Source organism: Numenius arquata, chromosome 4, assembly GCF_964106895.1.
Source record: "Numenius arquata chromosome 4, bNumArq3.hap1.1, whole genome shotgun sequence".
Lineage (NCBI taxonomy): Eukaryota > Metazoa > Chordata > Aves > Charadriiformes > Scolopacidae > Numenius > Numenius arquata.
In genome coordinates, this window is record NC_133579.1 from 5780925 (window position 1) to 5808899 (window position 27975).

General features: G+C 40.9%; 2 protein-coding genes across 2 annotated transcripts in view; one reads left to right on the forward strand and one right to left on the reverse strand.

Moving 5' to 3' along the window:
• Positions 1-9338, reverse strand: part of CSPP1 (centrosome and spindle pole associated protein 1) — a 71451-nt gene extending 62113 nt beyond the window's left edge. Inside the window, exons 1-3 of the mRNA XM_074146194.1 lie at positions 9286-9338; positions 1898-2001; positions 460-556 (exon numbers count right to left, since the gene is read on the reverse strand). Of these exons, the coding sequence (XP_074002295.1) occupies positions 460-556; positions 1898-1999 (199 nt within the window). The 5' untranslated portion in view covers positions 2000-2001; positions 9286-9338. The remainder of the gene's footprint in view (positions 1-459; positions 557-1897; positions 2002-9285) is intronic.
• An 85-nt stretch (positions 9339-9423) lies between these two features.
• On the forward strand, positions 9424-22892 carry COPS5 (COP9 signalosome subunit 5). Its single transcript, XM_074146317.1, has 8 exons — positions 9424-9726; positions 9862-10096; positions 12942-13070; positions 14196-14261; positions 15730-15815; positions 18261-18372; positions 19877-20025; positions 22490-22892. Exons 1-8 carry the CDS (start codon positions 9572-9574, stop codon positions 22572-22574), a joined length of 1017 nt encoding a protein of 338 aa, XP_074002418.1. The 5' UTR covers positions 9424-9571; the 3' UTR covers positions 22575-22892.
• Positions 22893-27975: the final 5083 nt, after the last annotated feature.

The following is a 27975-nucleotide window of genomic DNA, read 5'->3' on the forward strand; positions in this document are numbered from 1 at the left end:
TCCTTATTTTCCTGGCAAAACACACAGGGAATGTATCCTTTTGCATTAAAGTCCAGATGAAAGATGGACTTCCAAAGCTTTTGCTCCACCCAAATACAACAGGAAAGGACAGATCCTCTACCAAGGACTAAAAGCAGCTTTTTGGTTTGTTTCTGTTTGCCTGGTTGGTTGGTTTGTTTTGGTTTGGTGGTGGTTTTTTTTTTTAATGGAGGTACCTTTACAAGAAAAAGAAAGTGCTTGGCATATTTTCCTTATTCAAAAAAAAAAAAAAAAGGCATAACTACAGAAAAATCCCACACAATCCCACGATGTTCGGAAGGCTGAAGAATTGGTACGCATTTGAATTACAATGATCATCTTACAATTACAAATCCAAAGTAGCAATTCCCTTCCAAAAATTCTCAAAGGTAACTAAATGTTACTTAAATCTAGAAGACGTATAAAAAAAATACACTATACCTGAAGGATAGTTCTGTTGACTATTTGGGGGTATATTTTCTTTAGCCATGGAGATTAACATTTTGCTAGTCTCAGAAAGCTTCTCCGATTCCTTATTCTGAAAACAAAACGAAACACTTTGCTGCATCACAAGGTAAAAGAAATATCACATAGAAGAATAACATTATTAACATAATTATTAGCACTAGAGAATAGAGAGATTGAAAGTGATGCTGGATTAACACATTAAGCAAGTTATACATTTCACTTAGAGTACCACAAAAGTAATTCTCCTCTACAGCACTGGAATTATTAGTTCAATATATTTTAATATATTAAATATATTTCATGTAATTAAATATGTTGGCTTATATATTGTGATTTATATCATAAACCATGTCACAATCCACAATTGCTTCACAGTTTAAACATATCCTCTCTGTTTTTTTTACAGGGGCTGTTTTGATGTCCTGCACCCTGCTTGAAACTATGAAAGAATTAGAGTATTACAGGACAAGTTTAAAACTACTACACTTTCACCATATACTTCAGGACTTTATTGAACTATAGGCTGAAATAATTCTCCTTCTCTATAAACTTGCTCTGAGCAGAAGAGCTAAAAATAAAGAAAGACCGACTCCTCACAGGTCCCCAAGAATTACTTTTCTGGAGTGAATTTATATAACTTTCTGGAGAGAATTATTATAACTAGGTAAAAATGCTTATATTACCCACAGAAGGGGAAAGATGAATTCTCGTAAAGTTCTGATGAAACAAAAATGGGAGTGAAAGCTCAATATTATAATTGCTGTTAAAAGCTCAAACTGTTTGGGGCTTTGTAAGTCAAACAACAGACAAATCAAAACTGAGAACTTTATTGAGTTACCGTAACATTTAGCTACCTTGAATTATTTAGATATAGCTTTTTGCCAGGTACTGGCACTATTAACAATTTAATGGTGATCTGCTAATTATGAACACTTTATAGCTTTAGAATTAGGTACTAAAATTTCTAATAGGAAAATTGCGATAAGAACAGATTTTGTTTAATTGACTGGATTCAGTAATTTGCCTTTTGTATTTCCTAGTTTCCGCAACAGAAATGTTGATGATATTTATACCTTTCATCCCCACCCCAACAGCCAAGCTCTGGCGTGGGTAGAGTGCAGAACCTGCTAGTAACCTTTCCTCGGGATGGGGTAAAAAGCAACGATAACTATTTACAAGAGTTTTCCCACTTGTAAAATACAAATGTTACTGTGTGTGCCTGGTGGCAAACAAGTTTTTAGGTATCTACGTAGATACAAAGTATTTAAGTTAAATACTTGTTTTAATAGATAAATCCTTAATATATACTTTAACAACAAATAGACTTTTAAGAGCACAGAAAAAGCAATCTTAAATCAAGATCCTAGCAACAGAAGTCTTTAAATTCAGGAAAGCTATTTAATGCTCTTACCCTCATTTCCATGTAAGGTGGATCATTCTGAAGTTCTGCCTTATCTCGTGCCAACTTGGCCTTCTGGTCTTCAATAGATTTGTCTAAATCATCCGCCATCATTTCTAAGGTGATAGAAAAGACATAGAACATTGCCTGTACATCAGAACCCCAAAAATGTAAAGCTTAATTACAGTTGATTAAGACAATAGTTAAGTAATATTCAAGTTTCTCCCTCAGAACTAGAAGATGTTTGCTGGGTCAACGAAACATCTGACTCGGGAAACCCACCCATGGAGGAGATGACTTGATGTTTCACCAGAGAGAAAACTCAAAGGTTCCGGATTATAAGACTGAAGATATTTCTCTAATCTTTTTTTCTAACTTAGTTAAAGTGTTTTGGGTTATGGGGTTTTTTTTTTAAACTGCAAGTCTACCAATGGCCCATCACTATGCACTAGCACAAGCTTATTGTTAGTGAATTATAAAATCAAAATTAGACAACATAAAAAAATAAACAGGATAAAGGAATCATTAGACAAAAAGGTACAAAAAGTGTAAAATACATGGATAATCTAAAAGAAGGACAAAATCATACAATCAAATCCATGCTTACTATCATGAGGAGACTTAAAAATCATCAAGCTTACTCAAAAACAAGACAAGACCAAAAAAAAAGAAAAAAACCAAACAATAAAAAACCCACAAAATGTAGAATACATGCATAGTGTGTCTGGAGTTGGAGCCAACAGCGTATCATTACCTCCTGTACCAGTAAAATAGCAGTGGCAATAAGAACAGCTAAAATTCTGCAATAAATGTAAGATCATGAATATCAGGCAGCCCTGACGTGCAATCAGACAAGCCACTCATCTGTAAGAAAACATGTACTGAGGAACAGCTGATCATCTCTCTTTCATCAGTCGAGTATCTATTTAACTGAAAGCCCTTCAGAGCAGAAATTTTAGCATCTTATTTATTGTATATTGCTGCTCTGAGATAACCTCACAATAAAAATTAAAGTGAATCAAATTCATAACAACGGAACTGTAGAAAGGTTAAAGCACACACTCAAACTTTGAATATTCTTTGTTAGGATAGTCTTATCAGAACTAAAAACGCTCTGAAGCTCCATACTAAGTAACCATGGAAAGAAGAAAGACAAAACCAAAAAGAATGACCGCATACAAGCCTACTCACACAATCACAGAATCTTCTTGGTTGGAAGGGAGCTTTGAGATCATTGAGTCCAACCAACAAAAAAAAAACCAAAAAACCAAAAACCAAACAAACAAACCAAAAACAAACAAACACAAACACAAACACACAAAAAAACAAAAACAAAAAAAACCCAACACCAAACACCAAAACCAAACCAAACCAAACACCCACAACCACACCCCACACCCACCCCCAAACAGACACAAACCAACAATCTCGGGCACTAGAGCATGCCCTGAAGTGCCACCTCTACACGTTCCTTAAATACCTCCAGGGATGGCGACTCCACCACCTCCCTGGGCAGGCTGTGCCAGTGCCTGACCACTCTCTCAGTAAAGTAATTCTTCCTGATATCTAATCTAAACCTCCCCTGTCACAACTTCAGACCATTTCCTCTGGTCCTGTCGTTATTCGCTTGGGAGAAGAGGCCAACACCCACCTCTCTACAACCTCCTTTCAGGGAGTTGTAGAGGGCAATGAGGTCCCCCCTCAGCCTCCTCTTCTCCAAACTAAACATGCCCAGTTCCCTCAGCCTCTCCTCATATGACTTGTTCTCTAGACCCCTCACCAGCTTGGTGGCTCTCCTCTGGACACGCTCCAGCAGCTCCATGTCCTTCCTGTAGTGAGGGGCCCAGAACTGAACACAGCACTAGAGGTGGGGCCTCACCAGGGCCGAGTACAGAGGCACCATCACTGCCCTACTCCTGCTGGCCATGCTGTTCCTGATACAGGCCAGGATGCCGTTGGCCTTCTTGGCCACCTGGGCACACTGCTGGCTCATGTTCAGCTGGCTGTCCACCAACACCCCGAGGTCCTTTTCTGCTGGGCAGCTTTCCAGCCACTCTTCCCCAAGCCTGTAGTGCCACATGGGGTTGGTGTGACCCAAGTGCAGGACCCGGTCCTTGGCCCTGTTGAACCTCATGCCATTGGCCTTGGCCCATTGATCCAACCTGTCCAGGTCCCTCTGTAGAGCCTGCCGACCCTCAAGCAGATCAACACTCCCACCTAGCTTGGTGTCATCTGCAAACTTACTGAGGGGGCACTCAATCCCCTTACCTAGATCATCAATAAAGATATTAAACAAGACCGGCCCCAAAACTGAGCCCTGAGGGACACCACTAGTGACCAGGCGCCAACTGGATTTCACCCCATTAATTACAACTCTCTGGGCACGGCCATCCAGCCAGTTTTTCACCCAGTGAAGAGTATACTTGTCTATGCCATGATTCGCCAGCTTCTCCAGGAGAACGCTGTGGGGGACTCATCCTAATCCCCACTCAGCATTTTCAGGACTTCACCGGAGGAGAAGTTTTGTAAAACCAAGCCTACAGATAAAAAATTCATATGTTATATTCCACACTTAAAGGAAGCATGAAACCGAGAAGAAAATTATGACCCTCAAATCCCTCAAACTCTACCCACACAACTGAAGCAACAGGATTCCTTACGCAGGTTCCTAAGCAATCCCATCACATCTGGTATCTAAACTCAGATTGTACGGCAATTTGACTGAGGCTAATTCAGCATCTTTCTAAAGCCTACAGACTGTATGAAGCAAATAATAGGCCAACGACAAAAGTACATCAGAAGACACTTTCAGGAAGAGGATCAAAGAACTTAAAAAAAAAACAAAAAAAAAACAAAAAAAAAAAACCACCCACCAACACAAACCCACTTCAAAGACCAGCAGAATAAGAGACTACATAGGTAAACATAAATAATATGTCCAGAAAGACTGAGATAAATGCTTACTAGAAGTAACATGAGGAGAAAAAATGTCAAAATTCCATCAAATAATTTCAAGTAATTGCATGCTAACTTAAGGAATACATCTGCTTGATGTATTCCTTAAAAACGTACTCCTTCAAACGTTTTCTCTTGCATTAATACCATTTTTGATTAATAATATAAAATTATAATATTGTTACAAAGGAGGCACAACTAGGACAACCTATTTACAACTCCTAGCGGTAATACAGGACAATCTATTCCAAAAATAAATTCCCCCATCTGATTTGTCCTAAATCTTTAATCTCATTAGTTTTGCACACTGATAAAGGATAAAAGAAATCTAAAAGAGGGTAAGTTTCCAGGTACTGATAAATAGCATATTAGGTTATATAAGAATAACAAGAAAAAACCCCATTCTGAATGGGTGAAACAGCTTGTCATACTAAAGAATTTAAAAGTTGGTCTCTTCACCTATCTAGTGGTGCACAGCCACCAAGAGGAAAATTGCTGCACATAAATGAGAAGCCTTTCCAAAAGCTCATTGACTGCAACATCTGTATTTCTTACCTCTACTTACAAAAGCATTTATAAACTCTAGAACTGTTTCCAAATCACGGTGTTGGAATGGTACCAAACCTATTCTGAGAGATGGTGTAAGGAAAGGAATACTTGCAGTATATTTTCTATCTCCCACGAGGAACACAATGAATATTCTAGCATTCTGCACTCCTATCAGATTGCTAGAAAGAGGAATATCATGAATTAAAAAACAAAGACAAAGCAGTTAAAGTTGGAACTATACAGGCAACTCAATTCATGTGAAGAAAGCTCACAACTCCGGGCCTTGGAGAACACCAAGGTGAATAATGCCACTTTTAATACAGCTAAACAGCCAGGAAAAGCGGCCAAAAGCCTCTTAGAAAATAGCTAGACATTTCATGTCTTACATCCTTTTGTTTGAGTTGATCTTCTTAAAACATGCATGAGTGCAAACTTTATGAGATAAGCAAAGAGTATACTATACCAAAAGAAAAAAATATAATTTAAAATATTCTAAGCAGAAGAGTGGCAATTTGAATGTGATGCATCCGCTGCTAAGTTCAGAAATTATACCTGTATGTAAGCAAATATCTTACTGAATTTCACTGAATTTTTAGAGTTGGAAGGGACCATAAAGATCATCTAGTCCAACTCCCCTGCTGAAGCAGGATTGCCCAGAGCATGTCAGAGCATGTTACTCAGGACTGCATCCAGGTGGGTCTTGAAAATCTCCAGAGAAGGGGACTCCACACCCTCCCTGGGCAGCCTGTTCCAGGGCTCTGTCACCCTCACCCTAAAGAAGTTTTTTCTCATATTTGAGTGGAACCTCCTATGTTCCAGCTTGTGCCCATTGCCCCTCGTCCTCTCACTGGCAACCACTGAAAAGAGTCCGGCTCCATCATCCTTCAACCCACCCTTCAGATACTTATAAGCATTGATAAGGTCTCCCCTCAGCCTTCTCTTCTCCATGCTAAAGAGTCCCAGCTCTCTCAGCCTTTCTTCATAAGGGAGATGCTCCAATCCTTGAATCATCCTCGTTGCCCTTCGCTGGACTCTTTCCAGTAGTTCCCTATCCCTCTTGAATTGGGGAGCCCAGAACTGGATGCAGTATTCCAGTTGTGGCCTCACCAGTGCAGAGTAGAGGGGGACAATGACTTCCCTCGACCTACTAGCCACACTCTTCCCTATGCAGCCCAGGATTCCATTGGCCTTCCTGGCCACAAGAGCACACTGCTTGCTCATTGTCATTTTGCTGTCTACCAGGACCCCCAGATCTTTCTCTTCAGAACTTGACTCCAGCAGGTCCACACCTAACCTGTATTGGTGCCTGACATTCTTCTTCCCCAGGTACAGGACCCTACACTTTTCCCTGTTGAACCTCATGAGGTTCTTCCTTGCCCAGCTCTCCAGCCTGTCCAGGTCTCGCTGGATGGCAGCACGGCCCTCCGGGGTGTCAGCCACCCCTCCCAGTTTGGTATCATCAGCAAACTTGCTGAGGATACACTCGGTCCCCTCGTCCAGGTCGCTGATGAATATGTTGAACAGAATATTAACCCATTTTATCATCTACTGTATCAAGTGAAGTGATCATGACTAATCACAGCGGAAGTAAACAAACAATACACTTCTATCTGAAAAAAGTGTTCCAGCAGTCCCCCAGTCACACAGGGAACTATCTTGGAGGTGACAGCACTAAACTCACAACCAACCATTAACTTCCAACTGGCTTCACACGACGGGACAAACGCACCGAGGTAAAGCCTGCCACTATAACACCACTTCCATTCAAAACAAAATAATCTATTTTCAGTTTAGCGATGTGTCTGAACGCACTTCGTGCATTTCTAGACCCTTGCAATTACTAGTACAAGTAGCAGATTCAAAACTAAGCTCAGAGACGCTGCTCCATGGGGACGCGCACAGAGCAAAAGGGAATGTGAGAACACGCTGTGAAGATTTGAACACCCAAGGATAAACCATGTGCCTCCAAAATTATCAGGTGCAACCAACATATTTTTCATGCTTTTTGGAAAGCAGAATATTTTGTAAACACTATTTTTAAAAAAAGAAGTTTGATAGCATAGATCTATCAGCTCTGCCTTTAGCTCTTACATCTTTAAATCTTGGATCTATTTGTGCTCTCAACACGTCGTATTATTATTCAAAGTGAAATTCCATTAAGCACACTGCTGCTAGATACTCAACTACTGTCTGAAAATGTCCCATAAAAAGATATATTTTCTATCTTTTTAGTTTCAAGAAGATTTTAGTTTTTCATAACCTTTTTTTTCCTTTTAAACTGGAAGTTTTCGCAAAGCAACTCTGAATAATTATGGAGTCAGCTGGGTAGACTTCGACCTCAGCAGATACACCAGGCAATAGAAAGCATATAGATACTCAAGACAATAAGCCAAGTTTGAACATGAGATTTTCATTGGATCTATGCCCCAAAAGAGTTAACAATGCACGTCTCTGTATTCAAGATACTCAAAGCATCTGTGTGCATATGTATTGTATGGTATGTACTGTATCTAGCTTTATACTGTGTATCTATTATCTAAAGTAATGTTTACTCTGTTCCTTTTTATTCTTTCCCTTCCCTTCCTATTTGTTCAGGAAAACAGGGCACAAAATTTAAAATCAGCACGTGAAAGTAAACAGATTTCACCTCTTCTGTGCCACCATGGTATTAAAATAGAATCATAGAATGGTTTGGGTTGGAAGGGACCTTCAAGATCATCCAGTTCCAACCCCCCTGCCATGGGCAGGGACACCTCCCACCAGACCAGGTTGCTCCAAGCCCCATCCAGCCTGGCCTTGAACCCCTCCAGGGATGGGGCATAACATCAGGAAAACTGGCAAAAAGGCAATTCCCAACCCCCTTGAACTGCAGGGAGGGTGGCAAGGAGGGAAGCGCTTGAAAGAAGTGCTATATACCATATACTATGTTTAGTAATTGCACTTACAGATTATACGGCGACGTAATTGTGTCATTAAGAAAGATTTTTCAAAGTGTCACCCAAACTTCCTAAGCTCTCAGAACCCTGTGACCGGCGTTTAGAGAAAGCTCTGGCTGTCAGAGCCCCGCTTCCTGAACCTTTCACCTTCCTTTCTTTCCAATTCCTACCTGAAAAAGCACGAAAAATAAAATAAAATAAAATAAAATTTCCAGAGTCCGGTTGCTCACAATTAATAAACTCTTGACTAAAACAACACGGCTTTGTCGTCACTGCGAGGGCGACTAACCCTCAGTGCAAGCAACCAACGAGTTTGGCGAGTCACCGCCCCTCGCCCTAAGGGTTTCCCTGCTTTCCGGGAAAGCGCACTCTGCCCCCCCGCCCCCCCCCCCAAAAAAAAAAGAGATGAATTTTGGGAAAAGCCTTCAGAGCCAAGAAACTTATTCCTCCAAACGTGACACCCCCGGGAAGCGCCCCTCCCCGACCTCCCTCCTCGGCTGCAATCCTCAGGTAGCCCCGGAACCACCAAGCCCCGCCCCCCCCCCCGCCGGGCCAGCCCTGAGGCGCTGGGTGGAAGTGGGGGGGGGGAGGGCGGGCAGGGAGGCGGCACGCCGGGCTCGGCCCCTTTAAGGGCGCGCGGCGCCGCCGTTGTTAGGCAACGGCCGCACAACAAACGGCTGCCGCCGGAAAAGGCCTCGCCGAGCCCCCCTGCCCCACTCCCGGCACCGGGGGTTCGGGCTCCTGCCCGTTCCCTGGGCCGCCTCCCATCCCCGTCCCGTCCCGTCCCCCGGCGAGCCGCCCCCGTCCCGCCCGCCGTAAAGGAGAGCGAAAGCGCCCGCTCCGGCCTGCGAACAAGGCGGCCGCTCGGCCCCCCTTCCCGCACCGGGCCCGGCAGACCGGGCTGCGGAGGGAAAGAAGGGGAGGGGGGTCCCGAGGGCCGTCTCCACCGCACCCGCTCACCGGCGGCCGCAGCTCCCTCCGCGTCCCGCGCCCGTTACCGCCTCCCCGGAAACGGGCGGGCGGCGCCGAACAACGCCCCCTGCCGCTCCGGAGGGCGGCGCGGCGCGGCCCAGCTCTCCACAGACTCTCAGCCTCAGCGGGCCTGCGCGGACCGTACCACTTCCCTCTCAATCCCCCTCTCTCCCTCCACCCCCCAGCCCCGCCTCGCTTGGTTCCGCCGACGGCCCGGTGAGGCGGACCAGGGCCAGGGCCGGGCCCGGTGAGGGGAAGGGGGGAGAGGGGGGCGATGGCGGCGGCCAGCGGCTCCTCCGGGAGCGGGATGGCGCAGAAGACGTGGGAGTTGGCCAACAACATGCAGGAGGCGCAGAGCATCGACGAGATCTACAAGTACGACCGCAAGCAGCAGCAGGAGATCCTGGCGGCCAAGCCCTGGACCAAAGAGTGAGTGAGGGCCGGGCCGGGCCGGGCGGCGGGGCCGGAGGGGCGGGCGGGCGTTGAGGCCCTGAGGGCGGTGGGTCAGGCCCTGAGGGCGGTGGTGGTCAGGCCCTGATGGCCTCCGCCTCTTCTTTCTTGCAGCCACCATTACTTCAAGTACTGCAAGATCTCGGCGCTGGCCCTCCTGAAGATGGTGATGCACGCCAGGTCGGGGGGCAACCTGGAGGTGATGGGGCTCATGCTGGGCAAGGTGGACGGGGAAACCATGATCATCATGGACAGCTTCGCCCTGCCGGTGGAGGGCACCGAGACTCGCGTCAACGCTCAGGCGGCCGCCTATGAGTACATGGCTGCCTACATCGAAAACGCCAAGCAGGTGAGGAGATAGTGGCAGAGGGTGTTTCTCTCCATCCATGGTGTGGCTGCTGATCTGGTAATCTAATCGTGCAGGAACATATTCTGGGGTTTGCAGGCTTGCCCCCTTCCTCTCCTCCCACAGTGATAACCTGGCTGTCCAGATACCCTGTTCCGTATCAAGCGTGGCTAAGAGAACTGTTGGCAGCAAGGAAGACAGGGCCCTCCAAACATTTTCACACATATGTTTTCATGTCTTGCAGTAAGTCATCAAGTACTGGATTCTCCTTTCCTTTAGAAAGGATTTTAATCACTCAGGAAGTGTTTTTGTGGCTGCAGCTAGTGGCTTGTGGATGGAACAAGGAGGGAGCGTGTTTCTAAAATAACTTGATATACTACCTGTTTCTGAAAACAGTATGCAAAAGTAAATATAAAATATGTGTCACAGAACCACAGAATGATATGGGGTTGGAAGGGACCTCTGGAGGTCGTCTAGTCCAACCCCCTGCCAAAGCAGGTCCACCTAGAGCAGGTTGCACAGGAACTTGTCCAGGCGGGTTTGGAACGTCTCTAGAGACGGAGACTCCACCACCTCTCTGAGATACTTACTACTTGTGGATCGGGAATATGACACTTATTCTTGCCACCTTGCTTTCTGAAGTCTTACTGCATAGCCATGCTGCTGTTTTCCATAAAAATAAAGAAAACACATTTGTGAAGAAAAAGCCAATGAAGGAATAAGTAAGTTTCAGTGCAACTTAACTATTCATATTTATAATTTGGAAGCTTAGATTAACTGATTTAAACGTCTGTTCCCCCTCTTTGTCACCCTGTCTTCAGAAATTCATGTCGCATTAAGCCGGACTGTGCAGTAAAATTTTCACATGCAGAAGGATAGCATAAATATGAATCTGCTCTGTGGCTGCTGTAGAAACCAGCACGGCCCATCACAGCACCCACTATTGTGCTTCTTCCAGTACAGGGCAATCCTACGAATAAGCATTGAAATAACCAACTCTCCAAGCTCAAATAGTTTTGAGGCCCAGTTTACCCTTTGATTTTTCTTTAATCCTCTAAGTATTTTAAACTAGCTAAAATTGAAAGCCTCGACTTATTAACTGCAGATAACAGAGCAGTATTTGGGTTATTTTGGAGAGTTGTACTTCTATTCACAGCCTTATATACAGTTAGAGATATTTAAATAGATGCGAATTAGGCTGGATCGTAACATTAGAAAAGATTAAACATAACCCAGAAGTGTTCTGGGACTTTTTTAATAATTCAGCCCTATTTATGAGAAAAATCAGAAATAATTTATATAATCTGGTTCCTTTTATCTGGAAACTATAAATGTCATGATCCTAATACTGTTGTTGCAGAAAAGTAGGTAACTTAAAAAGATGTCTTTACCTAAAGATATATTCATATTATGCAATTCTTAGGTAGAAATCATGGGTTTCAAAATAGGAAGTATATTGCATAAAATTAGTATTTTTGTATACAGTTAGTTTGTGTTATGTTTAAAGCAGTCCAGGTTTAGGTAGGAGTACTCACGATAGGAAACGGGGTTTTTTAGTTGTTTATATTGTACGGTTTCATCTGTAGTTGGTTTCAAAATTTTGAAATCGAACTTGTGTGCAAATATAAGAACTCAGCTTCATTGGTGCTCTGGGAGAGCTTGCATGATGGCTGTTCCACGTTTGATTTTGGCACGTAGCTGTTCCTGGAATAACTCTTTTTAATATTAGATTGCAAGTTTATATATTGTCCAGCATAGGTAACAGATGCCAATGTTCCAGTTATTTGCTTCTCCACAGGCAGGGTCTGGTCTTAATACAGTCAAAACGTGTTATTTGGCTTTGAAAAATAACACGTTCTTTGGTGTTTTGTTGGTGTCTCTATTATGGGAGTTGCAAAGAAAATATAAATATTATTCACTAATTCAAAAATAAAATAAATGCTCCATTCAATAGGCACTTGGTGTGTTCTGTCTCATCGTAACATTTTTCTGATTTAACCTGCCTGACGTATTTGGTGTTTGGCAAAACCAAGCAGGTTATGCATCCAGACAGACAACTCTCAGTTACGAACTGGTATATAGGGTCATACCAAAATTATTCTACTTGGTCTGGAGCAGCCAGTAAACAATTTCTGAGAGAGGGTTACAAAATTAGGTGCGATGGGTGTTTGTTTCCCTGGGTTGTTTGTGGGTTTTTGTGTTTTCTTTGTTTTCTTCCAGTATCTGTAGAGATAGCTAAGGGTATGATTTGGCAAGTCCTATTTTGAGTTTTTCTGATCCTAAAAATCTCAAAAATTGGTCTTTTGGCTTTCAGAGCATAATTTCTGTCACTTCTGGTGTTAGAAAACATGCCTCTCAAGTTATTTTTTAAACCTATCGGTAATCTCTCTGTATGCCCCTGAGACATGTTACTGTAGTAAATAATGAACAGCCCTTCTCTACAGTCATACCAGGCATTATATGACATTATATATATTTATGTCGTATCCGTGGTGAGGAGTCCCAGCGTACTCACCATCTATCTCACCATGTGGAATCTCTTCTGTACTTCAGCTGCCATCAAAGAAGGAGCTCCTGGCTCCTTGGAGTTCTTTGTTCTGTGGTAGCAGCTGTTAACAGAGAATGCTAATACTACAGATTGTGTGGTTTCTAGAAAATAGCTTAGCAAAATAAGGTGTATGATTAGTATTTAGTTTAGCATCAGTAAGTTAGCATCACGGGCTCTGCGTCTGTGTGCCTTTTTTATCCTCTCACCGTGTTGTAGTGTGCTGGAAGGCCCAACAGATGGCAGCTGATGCTTTCAGAATGGAGATGTAACCCTGGGTTTGTTTTCCTTCACTGCTGCTAGGTTGGTCGCCTAGAAAATGCAATTGGCTGGTACCACAGTCACCCCGGCTACGGCTGCTGGCTCTCTGGGATCGACGTCAGCACCCAGATGCTTAATCAGCAATTTCAAGAACCCTTTGTAGCAGTGGTTGTAAGTACTGGCTGGTAGTTGATAAAGCTGCATAGCAAATTGTGTTGAGGGGGGAATCATTTTTAGATTTCTGTCTGTTAACATTCTAGGAGTGTGTATTTTGCATGACAGAAGTGTAAGATCCAAATTTTTCATTGGTGACACTCCTTTTGCTTTGTTGGCCACATACCAGTCACACCAGTAGTATTGCTCACCAGGGCTATTTTCACTGCATTGTTCCAGGTATGGTATCTCTGCAGAAATCCATACATTACCCTTCACTTAAAGTTCTACTTCTCAAAAATAGGTATTGAGCAATCCATATCCAACCTTTCATGATAGAATAAAAATCTGTTTCTTTTGTTCTCTTTGTTTCTTTTTCTATGGAAACAGAGCAAAGGGTGCGCACAGAGTTCTGTTACTTTGCATCTAAGATGCCTTTTAAATTCAATCAACGACACAGTGCAAGGTAGAAGACGTTAGGAAATCTACCTTTGAAGAAAAAGTCTGAAGAAACTCTTTGGGCCTTACAGGGTCTTCCAGGCTTCAGATCACAAATTAAACCTTATTTTACTTGTATAATCATTGCTATTGAAAGAAATAAAGGAAAAAAGACTGGAATTAGTCAGAAGGAATAGAGCTCCAGTGGAAGAATTACGTTAGAAAAGGATAAATCACCCTTAAGAAGTATTTCCACCATGTGAGTTCTCCTGTGTTGTGACATAATTTCACAGATTCAGAACACTTTCCTAGGAACTTCTTTTATTTTTCTTTCTTTTTTTAATTACTTTTAAAATTAAACAGGACATTAGTAAATATGTTAGCAAGAAGATTCCTTCATTAGTTTCCTGTATTTTCCAACAAAATATAGCAGATCCCATAACAGCTTTTCTTAACCACTACTGGTTATAGGATTAAAATGCAGATTTTTTATTATGGTTTATTGTGGTCCATAGAAGGCTATTGATATTCCCATCTTTTTAGAAAGTCTAGTACCAGCAGATGCCAACTGAAAAAGTACTGTTTATGATAAAACTAATACAATTTCCACTAACTAAGTTTCTGAAATATGATTACAGTAAAGTTTATTTATGCCTGTATTAATTTAAAAAATGCATATAACAAGCATTACCTGTATTTCTACAGATTGATCCAACAAGAACAATATCTGCCGGAAAAGTAAATCTTGGAGCATTTAGGACATATCCTAAGGTACACAGTTAAAATTATTTAGCGTGTGATCACTCAGCTGTTTTTAACTAAGCAATAGATTGGTTCTAAAGATTACTGCAGTTTGATCATCTGACAGTTCGATCTGCTCTGCTGTACTGTATGTAATTATTCATTCCAAAAGAGAGACGCGCTGATGTACTGGTTATTCCCTGTCTTTGGATATTGATTTAATTTACAAAGGTTGCCTCCTAGTTTGTTTTTCATAGATTTTTGGCAGCATTAAATCCAATAGGCTGTCTAGATGGTGGAGCTGTCCTAAAATTATATAGCTCTATATAGCCATTTTTAGTGGATATAGTTTTAGGTGACATTCATCAAAATAGATTTATGTTAATTCTTCTCTGTTATTTTTTAGGCCTAAAATAAAATGTTAGTAGTGTGTTTTATATGTTGTAATCTGCTTTAGAAAAGCAAGATTCAAAACTATGTACTTCACTTTCAAATAAATATTATGAATCTTCACAAAATAATGTAAAAAAAATGGATTAATTAAACTATGGAAAGGTTAGGCTAAAAACTAAGAAATCACATACTGGAGATCTAGATCTCGAAATGCAGTCTTCCATTTATACTTCTGGCAGAGATATAACTGTGCTATTTAATTTCAATCTAATAAAGTTCAGTTATATCCTTCAGATTTCCAGTTACTGTTGACTCATCATGAACTTCAGTCTGACATCCGGTAAAACTATAATTAACAAAAATGTGAGAGGTTCCCAGTTGCATTTAAGTATTATTTTTGTGTTGACAAATAAATACATGAGAGAGCTTCTTAGAACAGTTCATGATTTGGGAGAATATTGACTTTTTTAGGCAAAAACCTCTCATAAATACTTTCAGAATTTTGAGCAGAGAGAAGGATCCCGCACCTGAAAACCAAATCCTGTTTAGAAAATGCACATTAGAAGTGTATTTTTAGGAAGTCCTCGCAATTGGCAGTTCTTGCCTAGTCAGCAGCTGTGAGTGGCACCGTCTTGGCTAAATAAGTAGCTGAAGTTTTAGGTATCCCTAAGACATATCCAAGGCGTGGATGTTTCTTCCCTCTTCTTTCTGTCTTCCCTCAAAAGGGGATTGAAATCGCTTCCAAGAATAGGTAGAGAAATATTACCTGAGAAGAAGCTCGCTCTTTCTGTGATCTAAGAAATAATTTAATCATAACTAGTCATCTTACTTGTTTGAAAAATCTCAACTATGGCCCCTAGTTTGCTTCCAACATGCTTTTTGACAGACCTGTAAATGTAATGACTGCTAGTAAAGCCGTACGTAAATTTGAGATCCAAGAAAATTCCAAATTTCAGGCTACTGGGGGAAATTCCATTTTCCCTAGGAAAAATAAATTGGAATTGCATAAACTAGAACTTCTGTGAATTTTTGCTTTCAAAGAGTTTAGGTGTTTTTAAAAGTCTCAAAATTACTGTGTCATCTTTGCCCTTTGTTGAATTTTTAGGGCTACAAACCTCCAGATGAAGGTCCCTCTGAATACCAGACTATTCCGCTTAATAAAATAGAAGACTTCGGTGTACATTGTAAACAGTAAGTAATATAAAAACTACTATCTCTAACACAAGTTCTCAATTTTTGTCTTTAGGTTAGTGATTCGTTACAGAAGAGTACATTTCTTGGAGCATTTCAAATCTTGGGAGTTCTTTGTTGCTGTAGCACTGTTGGTTTTGTGAAAAAGTGTTACTGTCATTTATCAGGAGATATTTTAAGGCAGAAGCGTTTCAAAGATAAAGATGAACCCGGTTAAAAGCTTTAACAGTTGATTCCTGAAGACCTTTAGGTGGTGGTGCTTTCGCAGGGCAGGGAGGAAGGGGTCAGGTGTGGATTTAGCAGCAGGGCCAGGGAGACTAATCTGACTGCTTTTCTGAGCAGTGGCAAATCATAGAATGGTTTGGGTTGGAAGGGACCTTAAAGATCATCCAGTTCCAACCCCCCTGCCATGGGCAGGGACACTTCCACTAGAGCAGGTTGCTCAAAGCCCCATCCAGCCTGGCTGGTGAATGTGGTGAATCTCTTCGTCCTGCATCACTGGGAAGTTTTTCCATCGCTGTTAAGATTGTTTCTGTGTTTGTTTGGATTGGGAAGTGCAGCTGCTTCGAGGGTAACAGCAGCAGGAAGGAGTACTGCTTTTTCTCTCCTGCTAGATCACTTTCCATGAATTAAAAAGATAGTTTAGTTTTAACTATTCTTGGCTGTAAACCCATGCTTTTAAGCATGAAACACGGATACGTTTTATCCTTTCTTTTTTAGAAGTGGTCGATTTGGGAGAGTTCATTTGATGATTTTTTTTTTTTGAAGTTGGAAGTGTTTAATAGTTATCGTTATAATCTCCATCTCAGGAAGTTGGCTTCTTGTACAAGCCATTTCTTTTCATCCAGACCAAGAAAATATTTTCCAGTCTTTCCTAGAAGGAAACAAAGTTAGGCAAATAGAGGGAATTAAACCTGGAAATTTGTCACATTACTAAATTACTGATAATAAAAAAGACTAGAGTGGTGGTGTCCCCTCAGTAGTATGGGTAGTCTGAATAAGAATTAAAAGTTTAGGAAACTTGAATGATGATCATAGAACCACAGAATTATTTAGGTTAGAAAAGACCCTTAAGATCATAAAGTCCAACTGCAAACCTGACACTGCCAAGTCCACCACAACCCATGTCCCTCAGCGCTATGTCTACCCGTCTTTTAAATACCTCCAGGGATGGTGACTCAACCACTTCCCTGGGCAGCCTGTTCCAATGCTTGATAACCCTTTCTGTGAAGAATTTATTGCTGATATCCAATCTACACCTCCCCTGGTGCAACTAGAGGGCATTTCCTATTGTCTTATTGCTTGGTGCTTGTGAGAGGAAACCAACACTCACCTCTCTACGCCCTCCTTTCAGGGAGCTGTAGAGAGCAAGAAGGTCTTGCCTGAGACTCCTTTTCTCCAGGCTAAACAATCCCAGTTCCCTCAGCTGCTCCTCATAAGACTTCTTCTCTAGATCCTTAATGACCCTGTCTGTTTGGAATGCCAGTGACTACTGATTGCTTCACAGTAGGGGTCTGGATAGTCTTAGTCAAACTTCTCTCCTTTAATTGGTGTTTGATGCCCAACGTGCAGCTGCTTCCATTGAATCCTTTTAAGTAAGTTTATGACACTATTCCTCGAACAACTTGGATTTCTAATTTTGAATCGGCCACACGTCTCTTTGAAGAACTGACTTAGTACCTCATTTTTCTCAGCATAGAATAAATACCCTTATTTCACATATTGCAGAAGATTTGGTAGATTTTAAAGCACTGTTAACTCAGATGGAATTTCTTACAGAAATGAGAAGCAAAATAACTTTCCAGAGAAATCAAGAGATAATAGGATTATTGATAACCTGCTCAAGAATTCCCTGATCACAATGAAGTTTACAATAGCTCTTTAATGTTGCTGTAACTCATGATGCTAATGCCTTTGCATAGCTCAGTTTTCCATCTGCTTTATCAGCTCCTGTGAATTCTGTAGCATCACTAAAGCCTGGCTTTCAAAATAGGTGTGGTAGAACATAAGATTATTTGTTTGTAACATTTATTGCTATCAGACATTCCTAGTTGAATTAGAGGGGATATGCCAAGCTGCAGTCATCTCTAAGTAACAGTTATTACAGTATTGAAGATCCCAAGCGTGGAATGGGGCATTGTTGTATTGCATAAGAAGTTGTTAAGAGAATAATTAAAAAAGCCCTGCAATCTTATTAAATGGAACACAGCACTATGTGTGGGAGTTGCATACACCTGTATTAAAGCTATATATGAAATACTTCTGGAAAAACTTTTAGAGTTAGAATTGGAACTGGGGGTCACTTTTTTATTGTTCAGTGCTTTGGATTTTTGAAGATATTTGCCGTTGATAAGGATTTTTTGAGATGCATTTACTTTGGGTGTCACAGACAAACAAGACATATTTAGATGGAAGCTTATTTTGTTTGCATATTTGTTTTTAAAGGTATTACGCTTTAGAAGTCTCCTACTTTAAATCATCTTTGGATCGTAAATTGCTTGAGCTTTTGTGGAACAAGTACTGGGTGAACACTCTCAGTTCTTCTAGTTTACTTACTGTAAGTACCATAGTATGTTATTATCTGCATATGTTAATTCATTAGTGCTGAAAGCCAGACCCTCTCCTATAAAGTGCTTAATGGGACACTGATAAGTATAGATCCACATTAAGAACCTATTTGTTAGATTAAATAAGAAAGGAATGTTTTCCTAATCATAAATATTGAAATGTTCCTTATAAAAGTAGAAGGTGGGAATAACGTATGTTTAATGTTACTGAGTTCTCTATACGCTTAGATTTTGTCTTAAACACCTTTTGACCTTTTATCTCTTGACAGCACTGTGATGAATAGTATGCCTTAAAATAAGTGTATTGAATAACTTAAAAACGAACTTACCACTTAAAAAAAAAAAAATCAACAAAAAACCCCCAACTAACAGATGTGTTAAAACAAGGTTGCAACAGCAATACCGCAGGTAGACCTTCAATGTAACAGCTCAGCATCCAAACCCTCCTTCTGCAAAAAACAATTTTAGACCTTTCCTCTTGGTCAAAACAAACTGAGTTTTACTTAACTCTTTTTTTGGTTTCGTAACTTTGGGCGTGGAAATTAGTAACGAGTGTCCATTTCAGGCCAGAGGTATTGAGCATTTGTTAGATGTTAATTTAAGCTTCTGTTCTGTTGGATCTTCTGGAAACCACTACTGAGGAGAAGGATCTGGGAGTCCTGGTGGATAGCAAACTTTCCATGAGCCAGCAATGCGCCCTTGTTGCCAAGAGGGCCAATGGCATCCTGGGCTGCAGAGGGAAGAGTGTGGCCAGTAGGTCGAGGGAGGTCATTCTCTCCCTCTACTCTGCACTGGTGAGGCCACAATTGGAATACTGCATCCAGTTCTGGGCTCCCCAGTTCAAGAGAGACAGGGAACTGCTGGAGAGAGTCCAAGGTAGGGCAACTAAGATGATTAAGGGATTGGAGCATCTCCCTTATGAGGAAAGGCTCAAAGAGCTGGGGCTCTTTAGCCTGGAGAAGAGAAGGCTGAGGGGAGACCTTATCAATGCTTATAAGTATCTGAAGGGTGGGTTGAAGGATGATGGAGCCGGACTCTTTTCAGTGGTTGCCAGTGAGAGGATGAGGGGCAACGGGCACAAGCTGGAACAGAGGAAGTTCCAGTTAAATATGAGGAGAAACTTCTTTCCTGTGAGGGTGACAGCCCTGGAACAGGCTGCCCAGGGAGGTCGTGGAGTCCCCTTCTCTGGAGATTTTCAAGACCCACCTGGATGCAGTCCTGAGTGACGTGCTCTGGGCAATCCTGCTTTGGCAGGGGAGTTGGACTAGATGATCTCTAGAGGTCCCTTCCAACTCTGACAATTCCCTGATCCGTGATTCTCTCAACCCCCACTCACGTGCCGCTCGTGTTCTGTATCACTTCAATTGCAAATATAGGTAAAAATGTACAGTCCTATAGTCTTAAAGACTCTTTTCAGATTCTGTTTACTTTGTGTATAAATGCTTGAATTTATAGCTTGGAATTCAATGTGTTTATTGCCTTCTTTCTCCTAAGAATGCCGACTACACCACTGGCCAAGTCTTTGATTTGTCTGAAAAATTAGAACAGTCAGAAGCTCAGCTTGGAAGGGGCAGTTTCATCCTGGGTTTAGAGACTCATGATAAGAAATCAGAAGACAAACTTGCAAAAGCAACAAGAGACAGGTAAGATAATGCAAACTTGTGTTCTTCCCTGTAAAAAAGTGTTATTTTGTTTTAAACTTTTATCATGCCTTTAATTGTAACCTACCAAGATTATAGATAAGAATGATTAGATTATAGGTAGGCATGAGACACTCCAAATATCGCCAGTTATTTTTGAAAGTTTAAGAAAATCTTGCCTTTATTAAACCTACAACGGCTTTTCAGTCTTTGTTTCTGGAATAAATTCAGCTCTAGTTTATAGTTTATTAAACAAAAAAATCCCTGTTAAATTCCATCCATATACAGCAAACCAAAAAAGATGCTGTCAAATGCAAAATGGTAGCATTGCTAGAAAATAGCACATATTGTGTCGTTAACTGGGTTTAAACTAACAGTAAATAGAATTATTATATAGAACGTGATTTTAAGAACTAGTGCTAACAGTCCACTAAGTTCAGTTTACACTTGTGTAATACTTTCACTTGCTTAAAAATTAAGATCTTCCATTTTTCATACTTCTTAATTAATACGTCTGTTTTCTACAAATGAGGGAGATTTTTTTTTTGCTGTTGTTTTGTGGGTTTGTTTTGTTTTTAAGAATTAGATTATAGAAATTCTGGCCTTTATATTTAGCTACCCTGCCTGATAGCAAATAGTTGCTATTAGCAGTAAATGCACTTACCACCGCTGGGTGTACAGCGTTATTTCACAGCATGTGTGGTGTTTTCCCTCAGTATTCCTTATATGATTGTTGGAATCAGCTCTTTTCTTTTTTGAGCTTTGAAGTACAAAAGTTGCTTCTCACTAATGCATCTCTCTCCCAAGAATTTCTTCTCTCTTAAGAGAACATTCTTCTCTCTTAAGAATGCTATGTGTGCTTAGACTATCTATATGATGTTACAGTCACCATTTTTTCCAAGTAAAATCTTTAACAAAGGGTAATAGTATCCAGCAAGTCATACAGTATCTTGGGCTGTTCAAAAACATTGTATTTGGCAAATTCCCGACTTTGAAAACCAAGAAACTGCGCTGTACGTGCTAATACAGTCTCGGGTCCATCTGTGGGGAACACAGGATTCACCTGCGTGCATCTTACGAGTGTTCTGAGCGAGATACCATTCCATTTAATAAGGAACAATTCTGTAGAATCCATTGGAACAGACTGCAAAAGTTGAATGAAATCTAGGATGTTCTGCTTCTCAGATTTGGAGGTTTTCTGGTTCTCTTCCTCCTTGTTTTATCCTGATACGTAGAACAGTTTTCTTGCATTCTGTTCCCCCACCACCACACTGCCCCATGTTAGCAATATGTGCCATAGTACAAACTTTACTGAGAACTTATTTTTGAGATACCGGATGAGCAGTGAGCTTAATGATAGATTAAAAAAAATCAAGAGACAAAAAGGAGGCCTTGTGTGAAGAGACTGATTTATAACCAAATTACTTGATTTCCATCTTGCTGGGTATGACTCAGGTGACCATGGGCTTTGCTTTAATAAAGAGAGGAGTCAGCTTGTGTAGGACAAGCTTTTGTTCTCCAGTAAGCAGTGGGGGAATACCTGCAAATGCAATATGGTCATTGCTGAATTTTATCATAAATATATATAAATCAGAGTTGCTGTTGTGCCAGCGTCTTCTGTGCATTTATTTTCTTTTTAGGGAAAGTTAACAGCTCTTTGAAGTATTCTAACAAACGTGATCAAGTTGGGCGGGGGAACTCACAACAGCCAGGTTGGGTGATACCTCCCTGTTCCTGTAGTGAAAGAGTTACAGTAGCAGTGCTTTAAAGACATGAGAAGGATGGAGTTGCTGACAAGTTTGCTTTGAATTCTGATCCCTGTTTGGTGTCCCTTAATACTGACCGTATTTTATTTTCATGTTACCTCACGTGCTTACAGTTGTTCTAAGAAATAACTCCTCTGATCATCCTACTATATTATTTCTTGCAGCGTTTCTAGAGATTTTTCTTTTCTGTTTTTATTTAGTCATCATTAGTAGTTAGTTTACAAATTGTAAGACTGGAAGGGATTGTTGTTCATAGAATCATAGGATGGTTTGGGTTGGAAGGGACCTTCAAGATCATCCAGTTCCAACCCCCCTGCCATGGGCAGGGACACCTCCCACTAGAGCAGGTTGCTCAAAGCCCCATCCAGCCTGGCCTTGAACACCTCCAGGTGTTTTTTTTGGTTCAGACAACCACAGAACTCACTTGCTTCTGTGAATGTAAGATGTCCTAAATTGCCAGACAAATAATTTTTTTGGAATTGGTCTTTGTGTGTATAGTGCTTGTCAGTTTGCTTTTTAATTAATAAAAAGCTGTTGGCAGCAATGGCTAAATTGCTGTTTGTGACTTTTCCTTTCTGGACAGTTGTTAAGATTCATGGGGTTATGGGCACCCTGAACTTCCAAACCAGCTGAATATCTTCAAATAAAATGACAGTTCAGTTCAGTGTTTGGCCAACCTTGAATTTATGCTTGTTTTTCAGCTGCAAGACCACCATAGAAGCTATACATGGATTGATGTCTCAGGTTATTAAGGATAAACTTTTTAATCAAATTAATATAGCTTGAAGTGCATCACCAGCTGATACGCATCTCCAAAGCAGAAAAAAGTCATGGTTTCCTTCGCTTGGACTTGTTCAATTTGAGAAATAAAGCTGAAGTGGAAAATTATTCATTTAATTTGTAGTACTTTACTATTTCCCACCTGTGTGACCGGTTTTAAAGAACAAAATGTTCTGAAATGTAGTGCAGCTTTTTGTTCTTTATCATAAAACACAACCAGTTTGGAGAATTGTTCCAAAAGTAAAATAAATGTGACTTACTGGATTTTGCTCTTAGGTATTTATCTCGATTATCCAACTGCAATAAAACAATTTTGAAAATGAGTGAGTGTTTTGGAGCTGGAATTTTTTTTGGCAAACGTTCATCTCCTCTTACTCTTTTTTTTTTTCTTACTATTCCATAGAAAAGTTCTGTCCGCTCGGTTGGATTAGACAGGTAACCTGTGCACTGTAAGAAGTTTGTTTCTCAGACTTTGATTTCTGTGTTGAATTTTAAGGATTGCTTATCTTTTGACAAGTTATTAAATCTACTAGAGCCTTTCCTGATTTAGTTTTACTGGTCCAGCTGGAAATGGCTTCTTCTCGCAGCGATGAAACATCAATGTGTGATATGTTATTTCGCTTGTAGCTTCATACGACGGTCATTTTATATTTCTAAGTAGTCGAGTAACAACCGGTTCCGCAGTGAAACTAACAATTTGGTTATATACCATTATTTATTATTTTTTTCTCCTGCTCACCTTCTGTTGCTGTTGCGTCCAGTAGTAACTTATTGGACGCAAAGGAACAAAATGAAAAATCCTCATCTCTGAAATCCGCATCAGGCTAATTTAGGGCCACAGATACTCAAATGCATTAATCATCATTGCTGGCATCCACCGTGGTGCTGCTGCCGGACTGATCTCAGTTTGCTTTGGAGGCTTTCGTACTGCATTTCAATAATTCAAGATGTTTGGATTTCTTTTTAAGTTTCTATCCTTAATCCTGAGTTTCCTGGGGTTTTTGGAATGTTTACTTTTGGGATAACTTACAACATGCTTTATACAATATGCCATTACGCCTTATACCTTCAGTAACTAATATTCCTTTTCAGCTTTAACTCTGCCTTGATGTGGGTTTTGTTTTTGTTTTGGTCTGGAAATTTTAATAGCTATTACTCATTTGGGGCTTTTCATCCAAACGGATTCCAGCATATTTGAAGCCAAGATGCAAGTTCTACAATGGAAACTTATCATTCAGCAGGGAAATGCAGATACCCCGAAGCAGAAATTCATCAAGAGTTTTAAAGCAGCAGTGTTCAACAGGATAGGAAAAATATATTTAATCGGAGCTAGTAAAGTTGAGATAATTACCAGATGTGCGGTTTGATAGCAGAACAATTTCATGCTTCTTCCAGCATGGTGGTGGTTGGGGGGAGGCAGGAGAAGAAAGCTGTGATATTTTAATATTTAAAAGCTATTAATTTTCTTGGAAGTGGCAGGAATAGACTTCTGTACAAGCAAGCACAGTAGATAAGCCCACAGCGGTGGGGCTGGACTTGGCCAGTAACTTTTCCTACTTATTTTCTTCCACAGGTGTTTGTGAGACTTTAAATTTCAGCACGCAGCCTTTGTCACACTCAACACACATTTACACAAAGAAGTACACTGCTTTTGTGAGATTATTAGGAAATAATAAGAAAATTAGGAACCTATTAGGAAATATAAGCTATGTTGCCACTTTATAGAATTCTCTTTTGCATGATGCAAAGGTTTTGGACATCTTGTATCTACCTGAAATATAAAATAATAGTTAAATCTCATTCTATTTAGCGTATTTAAACTGTCCACGTTTGTGAGAGCATTGAGATGAAATTTCACGCACGTAGGCTCAGACAAGGTTTTTAGACCCAAGTCCCTCAGCCTTTCCTCGTAAGAGAGATGCTCCAGGCCCCTCATCATCTTTGTAGCCTCTGCTGTGCCCTCTCCAGCAGTTCCCTGTCCTTCTTCAACTGGGGAGCCCAGAACTGGACACAGTGCTCCAGATGGGGCCTCACCAGGGCAGAGCAGAGGGGGAGGATGACCTCCCTCGACCTGCTGGTCACACTCTTCCTGATGCACCCCAGGATGCCACTGGCCTTCTTGGCCACAAGGGCACATTGCTGGCTCATGGTCATCCTGTTGTGGGGAAAGATAGCCCTTCCCCACAACAATCTTACTATTTTGTTTATAAGGTTAAAAATATGCGGAATATAATTAAACATTAATTACCTTACTTATTTTTTCCCCTTTGGTAAATTTTGGAGATTTTTTAAATTTTAGGTAAGTGTTTTAGAATGAGCTTGGTATGTTACCTTCTCTTTGATAAACATACCATTTATTTTGTCTATTTTTAATGCAGTGCCCCAAAAAGTCCAAATCAGGATTGGACTCTCGTTATGCTACGAACATATAATGAACATAATACGTTTATACACGATATTTAATACTTACCGAAATCCCAATGCAAAAGATTTTGCATATTATGCCATAAACTAAGTTAAGATAAAAAGATAAACCCAAATACTTTTGAAAGCACATAACCAGACATTATTTAAGTACTCCAGAGTTGAGCCAGCATCATTTTAAGGGTGCATGTCCTTAAGAGGTGAAAATGATTAAAATATGGGGTGATAATGCATAAGATTAATTGCGTGCACATGGAAATTTTTTTTGTGTCAAGTCTTAAAGAACTGACATCAGAGAGTCCCCATTTAGTTGAAGGATTTTTTTTTTTTCTGGAGTTAAAAACAATTATGCTAAACCTTTAAGGGATTAATGAAGTATCTTGTTCCTCGGGGTGTATTTTTTATGAGCTGTAGTTTTACTTTTCAGAGCCTAGGAATAATAACCACGAGGAAATATGGAATTTAGGCAAGTTAATTCTGACCCTCAGATGAAACTTCTTAACATATGAAATATTTGCTGTGACGTTTGGTTTGTTTTTAATTATGAAAAATCACTTCATACAGGGCTTTCTGAAACCTACAGTATCCTGGGAAGCAGCATGGTCCAGTGGATAGGTCATAGGACTGCATCTCAGGAGAATCAGGTTTTCTTCCTGACTTTTCACAATCCGGGAGTGCATAAACTTTAGCAAGGCATTTTTTGCCAGAGCTAGTGGCTCTTTTCCTCTATGAAATAAGAAGATTGATCATTAGCCCTTTAAAAATACAGATGGGAAAGGATATGTAAGTATTACCCTTCTTGTGCGCTGAAGGTCATCGCTACGTCTCCAGTTCGTCAGACGTTACCAACTTAAACAGCAATCCTTAATAATGCTGTTAGCAAAGAATGTTTACTCTGTTTTGCATAGTTTGCCTGTTTAGATCATCCCATAGGAAATGCTTAAGCCCTTTGAGGGGATTATAAATAATATTGTTTTAGGAACTCTTCATTTTCAACTGAAACATGCATTCAACTCCTGTGTAATTTGTCCATCATTTCCTGTGTGAATTTCTGTTTGGTTTGGACCCGATTACCTTAGGGCTTGTGAATAATGGCAGTGGCATTGCTTTATTATAAAAGGAAATTAATTTATGTGCCTGCATCTAATAGCATGAAATCTTTAGTAATTACAACCAGCTGAACTTTCCTCTCCGGCTGACGACAAGTTGCATTCCCTTTACTCTATCACTTGAGGTTAGAATTAAGCATATATTTTTAATCCGTTTCTCAGGGAGACATTTTCAGTCTTGAGTTCCACAAAGCTGGAGATAAAACTGGAGAAACCCAGAGGTACTAAACAGGCAGATATTCTTCCAACTTTTGAAACAAGATGTATGTATTCTATATGGTGATACAGACTCCAAACTAGCTCCTCGTTTTACCAAGTGTTTGTGGAACATCTTCCTTTTCCACTTTAAAAATTCTTCTTGTGACAACCAGGTAAAATTGTGGAAGTGGCAAAAATGGTTTAACACAAATACTTAAGTAAAACATCAGCCAGGGACAAATAAAATGTAAATAACATCTTACAACTACTTAAGAACAAAGAAGAATGGTGGTGTGAATACTCAGATTTGCTCTCTATACAGTGTTTGACAAAATAATTCTGAGATACCAGTTCATCTTCTGACTGTTTCTGAAGAATAGCAGCATATAATAATTTTTACTTTCTCTTCTCAGTTCGTCTGTCAAACTTCATTACAATTATTTGTAAAGCTGTTATTTTCTGTATGGCAAAGAAGAGAAGCAGGTAACAGCTTGTGTCACGCTTCAGCCCCTCCCTCAAATGAGGACGCTGGGCCTAGGAATCTTTTTTTTCTAACCTGTTCTTGAATTTTGTAAAAAAAGAGTAGAATTTATTACCATCCTACCCCTGTCCTCTTTGCCATTAGCCAGAGTTGGCTTGATGGATTTAAAAGTCACTAGGCAGGATACACAGAGACATCACAAATGGATCATAGAATCATAGAATGCTTCGGGTTGGAAGGGACCTTAAAGATCATCCAGTTCCAAACCCCCTGCCGTGGGCAGGGACACCTCCCACCAGACCAGGTTGCTCAAAGCCCCATCCAGCCTGGCCTTGAACCCCTCCAGGGATGGGGCAGCCACAGCTTCTCTGGGCAACCTGTGCCAGGGTCTCACCACCCTCACAGGAAAGAATTTCTTCCCAAGATCTAATCTAAATCTCCCCTCTTCCAGTTTAAAACTGTTCCCCCTCATCCTATGGCTCCACTCCCTGATCAAGAGTCCCTCCCCATCTCTCCTGGAGCCCCTTTAGGGACTGGAAGGGGCTCTAAGGTGTCCCCGGAGCCTTCTCTTTTCCAGGCTGAACACCCCCAACTCTCTCAGCCTGTCCTCGTAGCAGAGGTGCTCCAACCCTCTGAGCATTTTCATGGCCCTCCTCTGGACCCATTCCAACAGGTCCATGTCCTTCCTGCGCTGAGAGGTCTCCCCAGAGCACAGCAGAGGGGCAGAATCCCCTCCCTCGCCCTGCTGGCCACGCTGCTTTTGATGCAGCCCGGGACGCGGGCGGCTTTCTGGGCTGTGAGTGCCCCTTGATGGCTCATGTTGAGCTTCTCATCCACCACCATGTTAAGTACCATGTCCTTAAGCACCCTGGCTGGCAACATCAGACTCGGTGGATTATAGCTTGATTTTTCAAAGACATTTCAACACAGCTCTCTGCAAGTTTATTGACGTAAAAGCCCTATTTCCTCTGCCCCGTGTTTTTGAGAACCTTACATTTGCTACCTTTGAAAACATAAAAACCAAAACAAATTTAAATTCAGTGGGAAAAGTTTTCAGATGTATTTTACATATTAAAGTAACTATACTGAAGCAACTGCTTTGGTTCCATTTCACGTAGCTGTCTAGCCACAAAGGAGGAAGGCAAGAGATAATCAGGAAAAAGTCTGACTGAAAGTTTGAAACCAAACCCTGAAA

Excerpts from the sequence above, each read along its gene's own strand:
- COPS5 (XM_074146317.1), top strand. The coding sequence starts at position 9,572 with ATGGCGGCGGCCAGCGGCTCCTCCGGGAGCGGGATGGCGCAGAAGACG. Across the intron at positions 10,097-12,941 it reads ACATCGAAAACGCCAAGCAG|GTTGGTCGCCTAGAAAATGC; the intron begins GTGAGGAGATAG and ends CACTGCTGCTAG. Across the intron at positions 20,026-22,489 it reads GCAAAAGCAACAAGAGACAG|CTGCAAGACCACCATAGAAG; the intron begins GTAAGATAATGC and ends CTTGTTTTTCAG.